At 50.8% G+C, this 16,708-nt stretch overlaps 1 protein-coding gene and 1 long non-coding RNA gene across 3 annotated transcripts in view; one reads left to right on the top strand and one right to left on the bottom strand.

The window, feature by feature from the left end:
- The window catches only part of LOC135459632 (uncharacterized), a 46,350-nt gene that overhangs the window by 3,083 nt on the left and 26,559 nt on the right, over positions 1 to 16,708 (top strand). For both annotated transcript variants that reach the window (XR_010443069.1, XR_010443068.1), the window contains exons 2-3: positions 12,810 to 12,895; positions 15,221 to 15,447. This is a non-coding gene — a long non-coding RNA (uncharacterized LOC135459632). The remainder of the gene's footprint in view (positions 1 to 12,809; positions 12,896 to 15,220; positions 15,448 to 16,708) is intronic.
- On the bottom strand, positions 1,469 to 9,158 carry HDHD5 (haloacid dehalogenase like hydrolase domain containing 5). The gene is made up of 8 exons (XM_064735851.1): positions 9,071 to 9,158; positions 8,790 to 8,990; positions 8,519 to 8,631; positions 7,641 to 7,734; positions 7,191 to 7,227; positions 6,660 to 6,834; positions 6,174 to 6,362; positions 1,469 to 5,621 (listed from the first exon to the last, which is right to left on the bottom strand). The coding sequence occupies exons 1-8, from the start codon at positions 9,149 to 9,151 to the stop codon at positions 5,264 to 5,266; spliced, it is 1,248 nt and encodes a 415-aa protein (XP_064591921.1). The 5' UTR covers positions 9,152 to 9,158; the 3' UTR covers positions 1,469 to 5,263.

The raw sequence follows: 16,708 nt of genomic DNA, 5'->3' as shown, positions 1-16,708 counted from the left end.
GCCTTTGCACCTGAACTGCTGATCCTGTGTTATGGCTCAGGGAATGCAGATCCTCTTCAAAAGGATACTGAAGTGTTAACAGTCTATTGCTTGTAATTACATTTCAGTTCAAAGAGCTTTCAATGCCAGCAGAAAGTGCCAAGATGTTTCTTTCTGTGCTTGTAGCAAGGTAGGGGGCTTGGAGAGTGGATTTGGGGTTTGCTTTTGGTGTTTTGTCTTTACCCAGTCTTAGCATAGAGCATCTATTGAGTGACCTTGAGTAGAAAGTGAAAGCTCTTCATAGTTTAGATGACTGAAAAGGAAAAGCAGGTGTGTTACAGCGAATTAAGTGTTTTCTTGATGGAAATTTGGTTCCTGGAGAACACATTGCTGCCCTGCTGGTGCAGGGTTTAAACTGTTGCAGACTGGATCTATGCAGGTCTTTAAGTGAAAAGTGTTCATCAAATTAACTGCAGCAGTAAAAAACCCATAAAGATTTGTGCTTTTATAATTTGGGTTAGGAAGGCCTGGCAATAGGAGGGTTTGGACAGATCCCTAAAGGCACCAGGACAAGCAGGGCCCAAGCACTTCCCAAGGGTTACCCTGGCAGGAATTCCTCACAGCATTCCCCTGGGAGCAAACTCCTCAGGGCTCTCAGTCCTTTTGCTCAGGTTGGTTCTTCCTCAGTGTTTAACTCTGCACCTTGGGCTGGGTAAGGATTTCTATGGGACTCCAATTCCAGCTCAGCCTCTCCTACAAGGGACACCTCAACCCCAGGCTGCCCTTGTGCTCTGACAAGAGGATTAAAAGCACCTGGGAGCCTCAGGTTGTGATCTCTCCCTGCTTAACTAAACCTTGATTGGCCCCATCTTGGGTGAGTGCTCCAACTAACAGAGCACTGGACAAAAGGAGGAGGCTGATTAACAATTTATCGTTATTTATTAGAGGTTGGGGCTGTAGGTCACTTCTCCAAGATGTGGAATATAATTCAGTTAAATTCTGAATATATATATCCTCTCTCTGCTGAGATTGGGAATCCTTGTCCAGTCCCCCCCAAACTGCTTTATGATTGTTGCTTTCAACATCAAGTTCTCAGGACTCTGCATCACACTTGTTTTGCTGTCTAATGTGCCTCCTGTGAGCTGTGGACTTTGCAGATGGGAAACTTTCTGATAAAATATAAAAACAATCCAAGTTTTTTATATTGGCTGTTTCTAGATTATTAAAGATGATGGTTTCACCTAGCAGGATTTTGAATTTTCTTTTGAAATCAGGGGAAGCTTTTGGTTCCAGTCTGAAAGTTTGCCAGTTAATTGCTGAAGGGGTATCTTTCAGGGTGGTTCCCTCAAGAAAATCTGGTAGTAGCTTGAAGAACAGGGGAAAAAAAAAAAAGAAAAAGCAAACAGAATTTGCCTTCATAGTCTTCTACAGCAAAGATGTGAAAGAGAGCAGGATAATATCCATTAAATGTACACACAGGAAGTTAAAATTAATTTCAAAGAAAACATATTTTATTATTTCACATATGTGGTTGAACAAAGCAGCAACTCTGTAACTGCACTGAAATCAATATGAAATCTAAAATAATCACAGTTTGTGATTTCTCTGTATGATATATAATCACTTCTACAGTGCACATGACACAATCTGAAACATTTTATCATTTCTTGGAAGGAGAAAGACATGGCAGGGTTAGGACTGGAAGGAAGGGGACAGCAGTGTTACCTGATGCCCTGAATGCCAGGTTAGCAGTTGCATGTGTCCTGGGGAATAAAGGAATTCACTTCTCTGTTATTGCATGCCATGAAAGCTCTTGGTTTCAGATCCAGAACAAGGTCTATCTCTTGTTCCTTCCTGCTAGCCTCAGTTGCAAGCTCCCTTCTGGCTTGACTGAAACCTGTTTATCTTTGGAAGATGGAGCTGTTAGGATCAGGTCTTTGCCCTGTTTGCTGTACAGGGCAGTGCACCATGTAAATATTAAGGTATTGGAGCAGCAGTGAAGTGCCCTCTCCTGCCTGGTCCCACAGCCTGCACAGAAGGACAGAAATACTGCTTTGGAGAAACCTCTTCTGAGCAATACATGAGACAAAGGAAGAGTTTCCTTCCAGCCATGCTGGAAGCTAATTCCAGGAAGCTGCAGCTCCAAGGAAAAAGGATTTCACTGAATTCTGGCAATAACAGATGTCCATAAGTGAACTGGACATAAGCTACAAGCCTGTACAACACTCTAGCACAGCTCATGGAACAGAGGAGACCTGCCAAGCAATGCCATGAAGAGAAACCTTTCAGAATCAAACCAGTGCCCAAGAGCAGCTGGAGAATCCAGATTCCCTACTCCATCATGCAATTCCCAGGCAGGGACTTGGACAAAGTGCACTGTTTCAAGGAGCTAAGAAGGGGAAGAGGGGAAAGGTCTTTGCATTGCTCAGACCAAGGGCAGCCCATCTGGCTAATTAGTGTAGAGAGCAACAAAGCAGAGTTTTTTATGCAACCTTACTTGGTATGAATTAGGCAAAGGGTACAAGATATTTCTAGATTCCTTCTCCTCCCTTCTGTTCAATTTTCAACTCGCAAGCAAAGCATTTTTTTAAAATTCCTTATCACCAAAGTTCCTCCTACACATTTTTAAGAGTGGTGGGGGAAAAAAAAAAGTGATCCAGAGCTAAAAGCAGATTTGGCATCTGAAGCAGATTCACATCAGTCAGCTCACCGCTGCTATTCCAAAGATGGAGATGCCTGGCTCCCTCTCTGTGCAAATGCAAACCTTCCTTCCTTCCTCGGGAGAGGTGCCACAGCCCTCAGGGCACAGGGGTCCAGCAGCACCTTCTCTCTGAGTAACTGGCACCACACTTCCAGCAAGGAACAGGACAGAGCCCTGCCAGGGCTGGCTGCAGACAGACAGAGCTCAGCGTTTCTGCAGTCACACTGTGCTGGAGGTGTGGCTCCTTCTTCCTGCCAGCAAACACCTCCCTGAGCTCTGGCTGTGAGGACCATGCCCAGGAGTGCCAGCAAAGTTACACCCAAGTCAGCAAGCACTGCAAGCAAAGGGAGAGTTCCTCTTCCTGCAGTGGGTGGCACCTCTGAAAAGGGAGGCTGAGGGACACTGGAGCCACCCTGTGAATAAATGGGGTTTGGGCTCCAGGTTCAGCTCCACAGCTGTGACTGTGGAGAGGTGCTGCAGCTAAAGGACCTTCCCTGTGTTCTATCCCAAGTGCCTGCCCTTCTGGGAACTGCAGACAAGCTCTTGTTCTGTGCAACGAGATGAAATGGTGATTTCCTTCTCTCTGCAGCAAAAGGAAAAGGATTCAAATCCATGTCCCTCCCATCACAGCTGCTTTCAGAAGCAGTCAAGCAGTTCTTGTCCTGATGAAACAAAGGAGAAGAACCCCAAGTAATGGTAAGAGAGGAAGAAACTGCTTCACATTGTGGATTTCACTGAGGGAAACACATGCAAAAGGTATTTTTCTGCTCCTATTCATGAAGGGAAGGATAGAGAAACAGAGAAGGAACTCTTTTGCCTGGATAACTGAGAGAGCACAAAATCTGCCTCACACACAGAGCCTGGCACAACTTAAGAATTGAGCCTATGCTGCAGTGACCTTCCTAGGAGGATACATCAGTACTGAGAGGATGGAGAGCTGCTGGAGCAGAATTTCAGTGCACATGGATGCTGAGATTTGAATCAAGAGCTCAAACTTGTGTGCAGAACATCTTGTTTGCACCCTGGGTATGGAGCTGCCTGGTAAAGCAGGAAGGAGGAGAGAAGAGCCAGAGCAGAACCATTTCTGATGTCTCAGTGTGGTGTGAGCTGACTGTAATTAGGAAAATCAAGGCAGTTGTGTTGGCTCCAAGGCTTTTCATCATATACACAGGTTGATTTGTGCTTCTAAAATCACAGTGCTCCTCTGGAATTAAGACACTCCTTGCTAAGCCAAATCTTTCACACTAATTTCTCATGCAAACTTTGCTTATCTTCTCTGGAATGTCTATGGAGACACAAGTCTTGTCTTTCTCTGGGTAGGAGAGCTAGAACAGAAGGTGCATGTTGTTAGGGAAATGTTCCTGGGCAGGCAAGTCCCAGCTGCTAATTCATGTTAGGGGGGCTCTACCTGCATGTTAAAGAAAGAGGAGGGACCAGAGGTCACACTGTATGGGGCATCCCTGAGCTGCAAACCACATGAGGGATGACAGGAACAAAAGAACTGGAAGACACAGACATTTGTATTCTAAAAGGTCAGGCCTGGGGATCTGGGGCTCTGCTGCCATCCTTGACTGATCTTCTCTTTGAATCTTTGCATGCCATGAAGGAGCAGAGGTGGACTGTGACCCTTTTTGTTTGGCCCTTGTTCCAAAGAAGGGCCCCTCTTGGAAGCTGTGCCAGCTGGAGCAGGTGGATGTTCCCCGCAACAGTTGGGATCAGAGTGGGTGCCAAAAAAGCCTCTTGCTGCAGCACTGAGTTCTGGGCAAAGACAACTCTGCCAATTCAAACTCTGTGGTGGTTTCCTCTGCTGCTGAGCACAGGCTGCTGGCTCCCTGGTGGGATGTGAAAAGGCAGGGGTGTTCACAGAATGCTAAATAGGGGGGAGGGAACAATATAACTTTCACCTCAGCCCTGCAGCAAGTCGCTCTGGCTACTGAAGCTTCCTTTGAGGGGCCCTGCCTCTCCACAGCTGCCAGATGACTGCAAAACAGAACTTTGTTTCAGGCTGACAGTGATGCAGTGGCAAATCCCCAGGCAAAGAGAATTTGTTAAAAGTCTGTAGGCACTTATTCTTCACGAGGAGAATATTAAGACTTAAAGCCTTCTCTTGGCACGGAGCCACCACAGCCCAGCTTTTGGTGTGCTCGAGTCACAGCCTGGACAAACAGCACATTCTACAAATGGCTGATGGTGGCTCCTGTGTGGGGAAGAGCTTTGCCCTCAAACACCCCACAAAGAGGAGGGTGGGCTCCCCTGATCTTTGCACACAAAGCAAGGAAAAGAATGAGCTGTGAGGGCTGAACAAAACTGGGATTGCTAGGACAAGCCTACTCCTTATACCCTGTTTCCATTATGGCTCAATTATGGCTGGCAGCAATGTACAGTCACAGCTGAAAGTCTCTGGGCAGCTGTCAGGATGGCAGATGAGTTTTAAAAAAATTAAGGGGCTTTTAGTGCTGCAACAGGGAGTTTTCTTTAACATTATCTAGATTAGAAAATCACCCCAGGTCCCTCCCCATTCTTCCCCTCTTTCCAGTACATAAAACCCCTTACAGCAGATCTTCAGGCACTCTGTCTGAACCCCTAGCTCCAGTTTTCTTTTTTAAAAGCAAGCTGCACAGCCTCATCCACATCCTGCACGATGTGGGATGCCTGCAGCAGGCTGGGCTCGAAGCAGAAGTCCCGGTGTCCATGGAACACTGTCTCCCCTGTTTCCCTGGGAGCGGCGCCGTCGGGGCGGAACACCCCGGTGCAGACCAGGATGGACTCACAGCTCTCCACTGAGCTGGTGCAGTCATTCCTCAGCTCCAGGGAAACCTCAGCCTGGGCACTGGCTGCCTGTGGGCTCCTCTTCTGCCCAGCCTGGACCTGGTTCTGCTGAGCTGACTTGAGGTAGCTGTTGTAGAGGTTTGCCCCATAGACGTCAGACATGGGGTTGTCCCTGGATAAGGTCAAGGTGGGTAACAGAAAAGAGAAACAAGCCCATGAGAATGGGCTCAGAAATGAGAAACAAGCCCTCTGGCTCTGGGGGACTGGGACTGAGACAGCACTGAAGCAGGAAAGGGTGTGAGATAGTTGCAAACATCAAGAGGGGCAGCTGGAGTGGGCAGTGAGTCCTGCTCAGGACACGTGCACCTTTCAAAAGGGAGCCAGCACATCCCAAGCACCCAGAGCAATTTCAGCCATGACTGGATTATATCCCTGGATTATATTCCCAAAGTCTTTGGCAAACTGAGCTAGCAGTGGGTCTCTTAATTGTCTTTGAGTCACTCTTTGTGCACTCTGCATCCTACAGTCCACAGCTTTGCTGTGTAGGGTACAAAAAGCCAGCAAGCCTCTGTTCCAGGACGTGAGGCTCCAGAGATACCATGGGAATTTTGGTATTAACTTTAGAAATATCCAGAGGGAAAAAAATGCGAACAAAACCCCACCACCACTAAAGAGCAGTCAGTTTGCAACTCCCTAAGGAAACCAGCAGGAAAAAGTCTCTTACCCAACTGCATAGAGGTGTCGGATGGGAGCCTTCCAGCCCTGCTTCTCTGCCTGCTGCTGGATCAGGTGCTGGGCATAGCGGTAGGTGATGGGGCTGGGTTTGCCAATCAGGGCCTCATACCTCAGCTCCTTGCCTGTCACCTTCTTGTAGATGCTCTCCAGGCAGAGAAGGAAAGTGCCATGGCCAAACCTGCCCAGAAAGGAGGGCATCAGCACCCCCAGTAACAGCACTGAGGCAGCAAGCACTCCTTGGTTATTGCCTGTTCTGGATATGGTGCCCACACACCCCTCCACAGACAGTGGTCTGCCTTTTGCTGCTCCCCAAGTTTTAGCCTTTTTTTCTCATGCAGCTTTCATGTTTCTGCTAATTACATCGTACAATCAAGCTCTTAAAACATTCAAATGCTAAAAAATCACAGTAGGGAAAGATCATCTGCATGAGAGGAGTGTTTAATTGGCTAAACCAAACACCACACGTGCTTTTCACCTGGGCATCTTGGCTTCAGCCATCCACAGGAGGTCCATGTTGCAGGCCAGGATGGGCAGGTGAGGGTATGGCACATCCTGCAGCTCTGCCCCAGGGTTTCCATTGCTCAGCAGTACATCAGCAATGAGTTGCAGGCTCGTCTCCCACCTCACTGGCTCGCCAAACAGAATCACCCCTGCAAGATTTTGAGAGCTGCTTGGAAACTCACAGCATCCAAAAGCCACCAGCTAACAAAACCCCTCCTGTGCTGGGCTGCCCTGGCAAGTACAGCTACCAGTGGAACATGGCTGGTGCCAGGGCTCCAGTCTGCACATCTCTGCACCATGGGCACCTCTGGTTCCAGATACTGGCACACAGCACAGGGAAAATTTGCTTTGATCCAGCTTTTCCCAGCAGCGAGGCTGTATCCTCTGAATGTGCTGCCCATGGACAGCAGTGAGCTGACAGCACATCATTAGCTCCCAGCCCAGCTGGCCTGCCTTGCTCTCAGCTCTGCTTGCTGCCCATATGTAAACACAGGCCTCTGCTTACCTTCTATAGTGGGGAAGCCAGCGGGGGGAGGAGGAGGCTGCCAGAAAAAAAAGGAAGGCTGGATTAGTAATGCAAAACCTAATGCCATCTCCAAAACACAACTAAAAATGCCTCCTTTGAACCTGCCAAGGCAGTTCCATAACAAGGCAGGACAAAACCACCTGGAATCCTGAAGGAATATTTCTCCTCCTCCCCCATCCCAGATGGGATTTCACAGATCTTGCACTCCTGTCTCAGAGCTGGAGATGCCAACCAAGCCACCTTACCCCTCCCTGCAAGGAACAGCAATGGAAGGCAGAGACAGGAGAGTGCCCTTCCTGCAGGAGCCAACCCTGGGAAGGGCAGAGGCTCCTGCTAAGGGACCTCAGTGACAGCTGCCCTGTCCCTTTGCTGTGTGCTGTGGCCACCCTGCCCCAGATCACCCCTTCTGCTGATGCTTCAGGGAATTACCAGCTCTTTCGGCCTGCGGCTCAGGTCTACCATGTCCAACAGGGGATATGCCTTCCTCAGGGCCTCTATGGTGACCACGTGCTTGAACCCCAGGCTAGTTCACACCATCAAGGAATGTTGTGGAGACTGCTTTGTTTGGTTTGTTGTTTTTTTTTTAAGTGACAGTTTTTCTGTAAGTTACTTGCAGAAGCATCTGCAGGATTAAGGAATGCAGGTCCTAGTAACAGAGCAGTGTGGTAAAGTATAACCTTATGGCTTTCAGCCAGACAAAAACACCTTCCACTAATTACATTGTACAACCAAGCTCTTAAAACATTCAAATGCTAAAAAATCACAGTAGGAAAAGATCATCTGCATGAGAGGAGTATGAAATTGGCTAAACCATATACCACACGTGCTTTTCACCTGGGCATCTTAGTTTCAGCCATCCACAGGAGGACCAGACTGCTCAAAGCCCCATAATATTTGAGTTCCTTCAACTGCTGTCAGATTCTGGGCAAAACCTTATCCATGGGACAGTTGGGAGTGACCTTTAATGGGTTTTGCCATGGAATAACAGGAGGAGCGCAACTTTGATCTCAAAAATGAGACACCTAAAGCTGATGGAGTCCTCATGGTCACATCCCACGAAGAGAACAGCAATCACAGGAGAAGTCATGAGTGTGAGAAGCCAAACACAGAACAGGCAAGCCAGGCAGTGACCAACACAGTGATCAACAGCTCCAGAGCCTGTCTATAAGGACGCTGCCCCATAAGGTAAGCCCGGTGACCTTTGTGTCTCCTTGTGCTTCAGAAGCTGAGCAAGAGAGCGCCAGGGCTGGGGCAGGATCAGCAGCCTTTAGCAGGGCACACAGGGCACCACCAGGCACAAAGGATACTTGTGGGCGTTCTCCACCACGGGCCCCTGCCCGGCCACCAGCATGCACCTCTGGTGGAACTGGCTGAAGAGCTGCAGGGGGCTGTGGGACAGGATCACCTGCTCCGGAGGCACCTGCGGCACGGAGAGAGCGCGGCTGGGACCCGCAGGTAGGATGTGTCCCCTTCTCCCGGCGGTTCTGCAGCTGCCCCGGGCCGCGGCCAGGCCGGGCACCGGCGGCGCTGCCCTGCCGGGATCGCCCGGGCTCCCTCCCGCCGCCCCGTCAGCGTTACCTGCAGCCCCAGCGCCCGGGACAGCTCTCGGGCCTTGTCCGAGCGCATGCAGTTCCCGGCGTTGGTCAGGAACACCACGGGCACCCGCAGCCGCCCGCCGCCGTCCGTCAGCCTCTGGAAGGCGCGGCGGGCGGCGGGCACGGGCTGGCTGCCCCGCACCAGCACGCCGTCCACATCGAACAGGAACCCGAAGGCCGGCGGCTGCAAGGCGAGCGGAGGGCACGGTCAGCCGGGAGCCTCCCGCTCGCCCCGCGCCCGCCCCGCACCCTCCGCGCACGCACCCGGCCGCAGAGCCCGCGGGCGGACGGCCCCGGGGCGCGCAGCAGCGCCCGGCCGGCCCGCAGCGAGCCGCGCAGCGCCATCCGCCCCGGCCGCCTCGGGCTCCCGCCGCGCCCGGACTACAGCTCCCGTCCGCCCCTGCGGCCGGGCACGCCGCCGCTACCGGCCCGCGGCTGCCCGTGGGGAGCGGCCGGAGCCCTGCCAGCCTGCCCGCCCACACCTGGCTGCGGGCAATGAGGGTGCCAGGGAAGGGTTCTGCCGTCCCTGCTCCGGGCAAAGCGGGTTTGGCGAGAGCTGGAGAGATGAGCGGGTGCTGGAGGCAGCGGGACCCAGAGGGAAAGGGGGTGCGCTGGCCACAAGCAGCCCTGCCACGCCGGAGGCGTGCAGAATCACGGGCGAGCCATGCTAGAAAGAAGAAGGCTTCTGATGTGATGAATAAGGCCATTCCGTAGCGTAGTCCTTTTGGTACAGTGGGAGTATGGTGGCCTTGGAATGTGCTTTCTCGTACAATGTCCCGTCATCATTGGAACATGACGAGAATAGTGGAGAGTAGGCCTAGAATGAGGAGTCGAGGGGAGTTGTAGTGGGATCCTATTGTCAGTCCTGAGGTGGTCAGGAGAGCAGCGGCTGCTCCGAGGATGGGTCAGGGGCTAGGGTCTACTGTGTGGTAGGAGTGTGCTTGGTGTCCCATTGAGAGTTAGATATTTTCTTGTAGGTAGAGATTTGGGCAGCAGGGAGCCAAAGGCTTTGAGCCCTGCAGTGCAATCACAGCGGGTTTATCTGAGGCTTTCACAAAATCAGAGAACGGGAGGCTCTTGCTCTGTGAGGGAAGTGCTCCGGAGCTGCTCGGTGATAATGGAGGCGTGGGCCCGGGCACGGCCTGGCTTCAGTCGGGCTGGTGCCTGCTGGCCCTGGCTGCCATCTGCCTGCCCGGGAATGGCACCACAGCCTGGCACCTCTGCCAGCCCACGGGCACAGCGATTGTCCTCGTGTGCTTGGCACTGGGGATGTGCTGCCTCGAGTGCTGCATCCAGTTCTGGGCTCCTCCCTGCAGAAAATTGAGGTGTGGAGCAAGTCCAGAGAAGGGCAGCGAAGCTGAAGGGTCTGGGGTTCTGTGAGGAGTAGTGAGGGAGCTGGGGCTGGAAGAGAAGCTCAGGAGAGACCTTATGGCTCTCTACAACTCCCTGACCTCCCCCTGAGGTGGGGGTCGGGCTCTTCTCCCAGGCAACAGCGACAGGACAAGGTGTGCCAGGCTGGACATCATGCTCAAGGCGTGCCAGGCTGAACATCAGGAGGAATTTCTTCACTGAAAGTGGGATCAGGAACTGGAACGGACTGCCCAGGGAGTTGGTGGAATCAGCGTCCGTGGAAGTGTTCAAGAAATGACTGGATGTGGTCTGGTTGACAAGGTCTGGTGGTGCTCGGTCACTTTGGACTTGATGACCTTGCAGGTCTTTTCCAACCTTAAGAATTCTGTGAGTTGCTGCCCTGCCTTTGCTCAGCCTTTTCTGTGCAAACCCTTTTTCCTACAGATAAATTAGGTTCTGTAAAACTCTGGTCACTTTTTTTACCCTTTGACAGACTGCATCCCTCTTCCCTGCACCCTGAAACAGAAATCTTGATGCTGAATTCAGCTGAGGCCCTTCCAAACCTGGGGAAAGTGAAAGGTTCATTTCACATCCATGGAGATGAAGCAATGTTTGTTTGCTTTCTGACTGGGCTCAGGATCTCCTGAGTCCCTCGACAGGGCAGTTTAACACGTATGACTTTAGGCATCAATTACACAGTGTAATTGTTTGTTTTTACGCTTCCATTGCCATGAACACCAACCTTAATTTGTTTCTGACCCACTTTAACACCTAGAGCCCTATTTGCAGAGCTATTAAAGCACTGGCAATTCAGAGATATACATTTGTACAGATGGTTATTCCTCCTTAAGTGCTTTTGCCTTAACTGAATTACCTACCGTTTATTTTTTGTAATTTCCTCAATTTGCCAGGATCACTTTAATTTCTCAGAAGTGTTTGCAGCTCATCCTGCTCTGGCAAAATTTATGCTGGCCTTGGAGACATTACTGAAAATATTTAGCTCTGTGAGGAACTGGGCTTAAAGCTTTCTTCCATCAGCACACTACAGCTACTCTGAAGTGTGCCTTCCCAACTATGTACAAACCAGAGGCCTCCAACCCTCACCTTCCCTGGCTGTCAGTGAAAAATAGTCAGAGAGAGAGGCAGAGACTTTCTGAAATTAATGACAAACACAGGAGCCTTGTCTCGAGTGCTGCTCAGCCGTCCACCGAGGCGGTCCCTCCTGGCAGAGGGAAAATGTGATGGATTTGCTGTGATTTCTGCTCAGGGTGTTTGCTAACGGGGATTTATGGCCTTTTAATGATACAGCCACTCACAAGTTAGACAGGTTGTGTTGTTTTGCTTGCTGGTTTCGGTGCCTCTAGACTGAACTGCATTGAGGGGGTCTCTCAGTCCCTTTTAAGTGTAGGGATACTTTTGCCCCTTTCTTCCTGTTCCCAAGGTGCAAAAAAGAACTGAGAGAGACATCCAGATTGTTCCCTATTGCAGAGAAGATTTCATTGCTAAAAAAATTTTTAAAAATTTGGTGTATTAAATATCCAGGAGTTACAGTGGGGGGGAAAGAGGGGGACAGGTTGGGACTTTTGGGATGGGTGTTTTTGGGGGAGAGGGTTTTGGGGCTGAGGGTTTTGGGGGTTTTTGGGGGAGAGGTTTTTGGGGATGGGGTTAATGGAGGTGAGGGTTTTGGGGATGAGGGTTTTTGGGGCTGGGGGTTTTGAGGTGTGAGGGCTTTTGGGGCTGGCCTTAATGTAGGTGGGGGTTTTGGGGACTGGGGTTAATGGGGGTTTTGGGGTTTCTGGGGGAGAGGGTTTTGGGGGTGGGAGTTTTGGCGGAGAGGGTTTTGGAGTTGAGCGATTTGTGGGTGGGAGTTTTGGGGGAGAGGGCTTTGGGGGTGAAGGTTTTTGGTATGGGGGTTTTTGGGGTGGGGTTTTTGGCGGTGGGTTTAATGGAGGTGGGGGTTTTTGGGGTGGGGTTTTTCGGGGTGAGGGTTTTGGGGCTGGGGTTAATGGGGGTGTGGATTATGAGGGCTTTGAAGGAGAGGGATTTGTGGGTGGGGGTTTTGGGTGTGAGGGCCTCTGGGGCTGGGGTTAATGGAGGTGGGGGTTTTTGGGGTGGGGTTTTTGAGGATGGGGGTTTTGGGGGTGGGGTTAAGGGTTTTGGAGAGTGTTTAATGCCCCCGATGCGGGTTGCTATCCCGCTCCATCCCTGCGGGCGGCGCTCCTGCTCCACGGCCCGGGCGGACCCGCTGCGCTCCCTGCGCCCGGCTCGGGGATGCGGTGGGGACGCGGGTCTGGGGGAGGGAGGGAAGGGAAGGGAACGCGTTGTTCTGCTCCCAGGGGGGCTCGGGGTATCCGCCCTTGGAGAGCTGTCCCCAGAGTGTGCGTGTGCTCTGCCCGGCGCTGCCGTGTTTGTTTTTCCCAGCAAGGCTGTCCAACAGGCTGGAGCGCTTATTTTTAAACCGACCCGGAGGGACTTTGCCAGCGGGCGGGCACAGGCTGAGCCTGGCACTGACAGCGGCAGCGCTGCCAAGCCCCGCGCTGTGCGGAGCCTGCTGAGCCCCAGCACCCCAGGCAGGATTTAGCCCATCATTCCCTCTGTTCCCTAACTAAAATCATCCCTGTGCTGAATGCTCGTTGTGTCTTTTTCCCTTCAGGCGTTGGGAATTTCTCTGTGTCTGCTTGGAGCTTCCCATTCAGCGAGCATGGACGGACCTCGTGGTTTCCTCTGCAGGCACATCTGGTAACAGCTGTACCCCACAAACCCCTAGGGATCGTCTGTCTGTCTGTCTGCCCTTCTCACACCGCCCACAGGAGACTCCCTCCTCTTCCCCTGTCCACGCCGTGCTTGGACGTCTCCCAGCCCCTTTCACAGCTCACTATAAAGACAAGCAAGCAGGCAGTTGCCCACAGTCTTCTCCCGTGGGTGCCTGTGTAAACTTTGCAGCTCTGTTTTCCCTGGACTCACAGCCCTGTCATCACCCCCCCCTTCCTGACCTTCTCACACCCCCCTCGAATGCAGCCCTACCTTCCATCTCTGTGCTTGCTGCAGAGGCTCTAATGGCCTGGAGCAGCCCTCCCCCCACAGTTTATCTCTCCCCTTCCCATGCTGCAGCCTGCTCGGGGAATGATGGACAAGCTAAAGGTTGAGAAAATACAGTAAAATGCCTTTCTTATCCTGTAATGACCAAGGGGGAGGACACAACCTGATAAAAATGACAAACCAGGAGAATTGAGAGCCAGACCCTTCACCTGCCTGTCCCTCAGTGCCCAGAAAACACTTGATAGACCTGCTGTGATTGCAACTGCTGCAAGCCTGGAAAGAAAGGAATTAAGGACTGAGCCAATTAGAGCCACAGGTTTCTGACCAAAGAAATGTCCTTCTGCTACCTGTGAAGAGGCTAATTCAGACACTTAGATAGGAAGAAAGCCTGAAGCAGGCTGATCATTTGGAGCTGGTGGAAAAAAACATCTGCATCCCTGTGTTTTATGGCCAGAGGGCTTTGCTTAGCATCTGGCACCTGCATAGTCCCACTGCAGTGATGGGGGCTCACATGACAGATAGATCCAGCTGCTTGCTCAGGCCCATCTCTGTTTTCAACCACTTACTTTGCTCCTCTGTTTTTATTGGCATGATTTTTGACAGCAACCACTGGTGCTGGATCAGCCATTTCCTGGCAGGCAGTGACCAGGAGGCAAACATTTCATCCTCTAAATTGCCCCAAAGGCAGAATAAGATGCTCTGCAGCAAACACTTGTGCTGCAAACAAAGCTCCATCCACCTCCCATTCAAACAAATTGAACCTGAAGAGGCCACAGGGAGTGACAGATGGGGGAGATAACAGGCATAAGGCTTTAAGTATTGCTATGGCTGCTTGAAGTAACTGTAATAGAAACTTCCATGGATTTTCTGCTCTCCTTGCTTGCTCCTGTGTCTGGATGGAGACTGAAGCAGGCTCTTTTTGCCTCTATGTTTGCTCAGCCTCCCACCATCCTTGCAGCTGCTTCCTCCTCTTTCATCTCAGATATTGAAGCTCTCAAGCTGGCACTTTCTTCCCATGCCCACCAGCAGTGCTTTGGGCAAAGAGCCTCACCTTGTACCCTGGAGTCACCTGGTGCTCCACAAGGCAATTATTTCAAAAGAATTCCCTTTCTTTGAAAAGAATGGGCTGATCATTTAGCCTTCTCCTCACTTCCCTCTATTCCCTTCCTAAAATCATGCTAAAAGGAGATTAAATGGCCTCCAGTCATTCCTTTACTTTCCCATGCTGTAACCACCACAGAGATGGTACAAAACTGTCGTGGGAGGAGAGGCAGCAGGGGCAAATCCTGTCTGTCAGGTGGTCTCTGTATCAAAACACAGCCCTGAGCTGGGTGCAGCTGCTGTGGGGCTTGGGGAAGGGGGAACAGGGGTCCTGGGTAGTGTCTTGGCCAGGCTTGACACTGAGTTAGCTCTACAGATCAAACTGCCCTTTGCAGCATGCTGAGACGGCATTTCAGGCTCCCTGATCCCTCCAGACTGAGTGATGTGAGACATCCCCATCAAATCTAGGTATCCTCTGTTCTTTTTAACAGGGAGACAAAAAAAAAAAGGAAAAATAACCCCCACGATTAAGACAGGTTTGAAAATTTAATTATAGACTATGTTCTGAAAGAGACAAGCAAGGGAGCATTGTATGTGATGTATTTGCCAACACATGTGAGCAGGGAGCCAAGGTACTGGGCAAAAGGGAGTAGACTGGCAGCAAAACCCTTGGAATTTTGCTACTAAAAGAAAGCTGAGTCTCAGTGAAGCTCTGCAGCCAAATTTACCCAAAGCTTGAATGGAGCTGAATGAATTGATCTTTTATAACTGCTGTGGTCCAGCCTAAATTCCTCCTTTTTTGCACACCTGGATTTAGAGAGGTGAGAATGCAGGCAGGGCTTCCCAATTTGCACCTTTCTCCCAATTAAGACAGGCTCTAAGGAAGATACAGCCAGCAGTAAGGCAGGCTGGCCCTCCCTCTGTCACACATTTCTGAGGGCTGCATCAGACCTGTGCCATTTTAAACCCCTGTGATTTTTGCAGAAACCTGATTCTGCTGTGATCCTGACCAGCATCACACCCTGGTGGCTCCAGGCACTTGGCCCCCTCACAGCACAGCTGAGAAGAAGGTAAATGGCCAATGCCCAGCAGGCTTTTCCTAGGAAAGCAAGAACAAAGTGGACACAACAGCTGGTTCCAGCGAGCATTTGGCAGATGGAAGATCTAGCCCTGCAACTCCTGCAGGTAATGAGGAGAAAGGAGGACTACAGGTAAGCAAAAAGAGGTTCAGGACTTCAAGAGACCACGTGCAGGAAGAGCTGAAAGCTTTCTGCTGTGGTAGGAAAGGAAGGGGCATGGGTCAACCTGTGTGTTGAGGAGCTCAGCTCCTCCCATAATGGCTCTGGAATGATTAGCTTCACCTTGGCAGCAAAGAGGCTTATTTAAGGGAGAATCAAGTCATGGCAAATAAAGATCCTCATCCATCCACATATAGCAAAGCTGAAAGATCAAGTTGCTGAGAGGGACAGGGCTTTGGGTTGCTGGTCAGCTGCCATTCTGCTTGTTTGCTGTGGTTCTGCTCAGCAACATTACAAGTAAAGCACTTCCCAAATCAGCATTTATAACCTGGCCATGGCCAAAGCCTACCCTGAGCTCTGGATGCAACACCCATGCAGGAGGAGGGAGGGTGGCTCTGCTCTGGCTACTCCTCCAGTATAAAACTCCTGCCCAGGACCAAATCTGTATCAAGTCCCAGAAGAGGTCAGTCTGCAAAAAAAGCATCAGGATGCTTCAGAGGAAGATGCTGGGGGTGTGGGCAGAGAGAGCTGGAGCAGAGGTAGCTGTGGCTGGAAAGGGCTGGGGGTGTAAGGCACTTAACCTCCCACAGTTAGTGAGAGGTGTGAGTGGGTTCTCACTTTTTCATTTCTGTGGTTTGTGTTGCTGCCTTCTGCAATGCACACACCTGTGGTTTGTTGTGATTTTATTTGTGTTCTGTGATGGGGTTCATAGTGAGTGTGGTTTAGATGGTTTTTATTTTCTCTGGGATAACCAGAGATGAGGTTGCAGCCTGTGAACTGTGGGCAATTTCACACAGGGCACACAGGCTGTGCAGCTTGATCCACTTCTGCAATAAGTGTGTTTGCCTCCTGCTAAGGTGCTCCAGCCAAGGTCAGTGGAAATAAACACTGTGGCCAAGCTGCTTGAGACAATTAACAGAAAGCATAAAGAGAGCCAATTGGCCCAGGCTGGTCAGATTAGCAAACAACAGCCTTTGCAAGTCTGTGCTTCAGAGGAGGGAGATGTCTTTCAGTAGGAATTTTTGTCAATTCTCCCTTGACTGATGCAAACCAGCATGATTGTACTGAAGTCAGGGAAAGATGCTCTTTGATCGTGCATGCATGCTTGGCATGTGTGTACTGAAATATTTTTCTGAATTCATTTAGCAATCTGCTTAAGTTTGCTTTTTCTGAGTTTTTGTTTTCTTTTGGTTTTGGTTGGTTGGTTTTTTTTTAGTCTCCCTGCAACTAGTTC

Source organism: Zonotrichia leucophrys, chromosome 1A, assembly GCF_028769735.1.
Source record: "Zonotrichia leucophrys gambelii isolate GWCS_2022_RI chromosome 1A, RI_Zleu_2.0, whole genome shotgun sequence".
Lineage (NCBI taxonomy): Eukaryota > Metazoa > Chordata > Aves > Passeriformes > Passerellidae > Zonotrichia > Zonotrichia leucophrys.
This window is presented reverse-complemented; position numbering and strand designations above follow the sequence as displayed.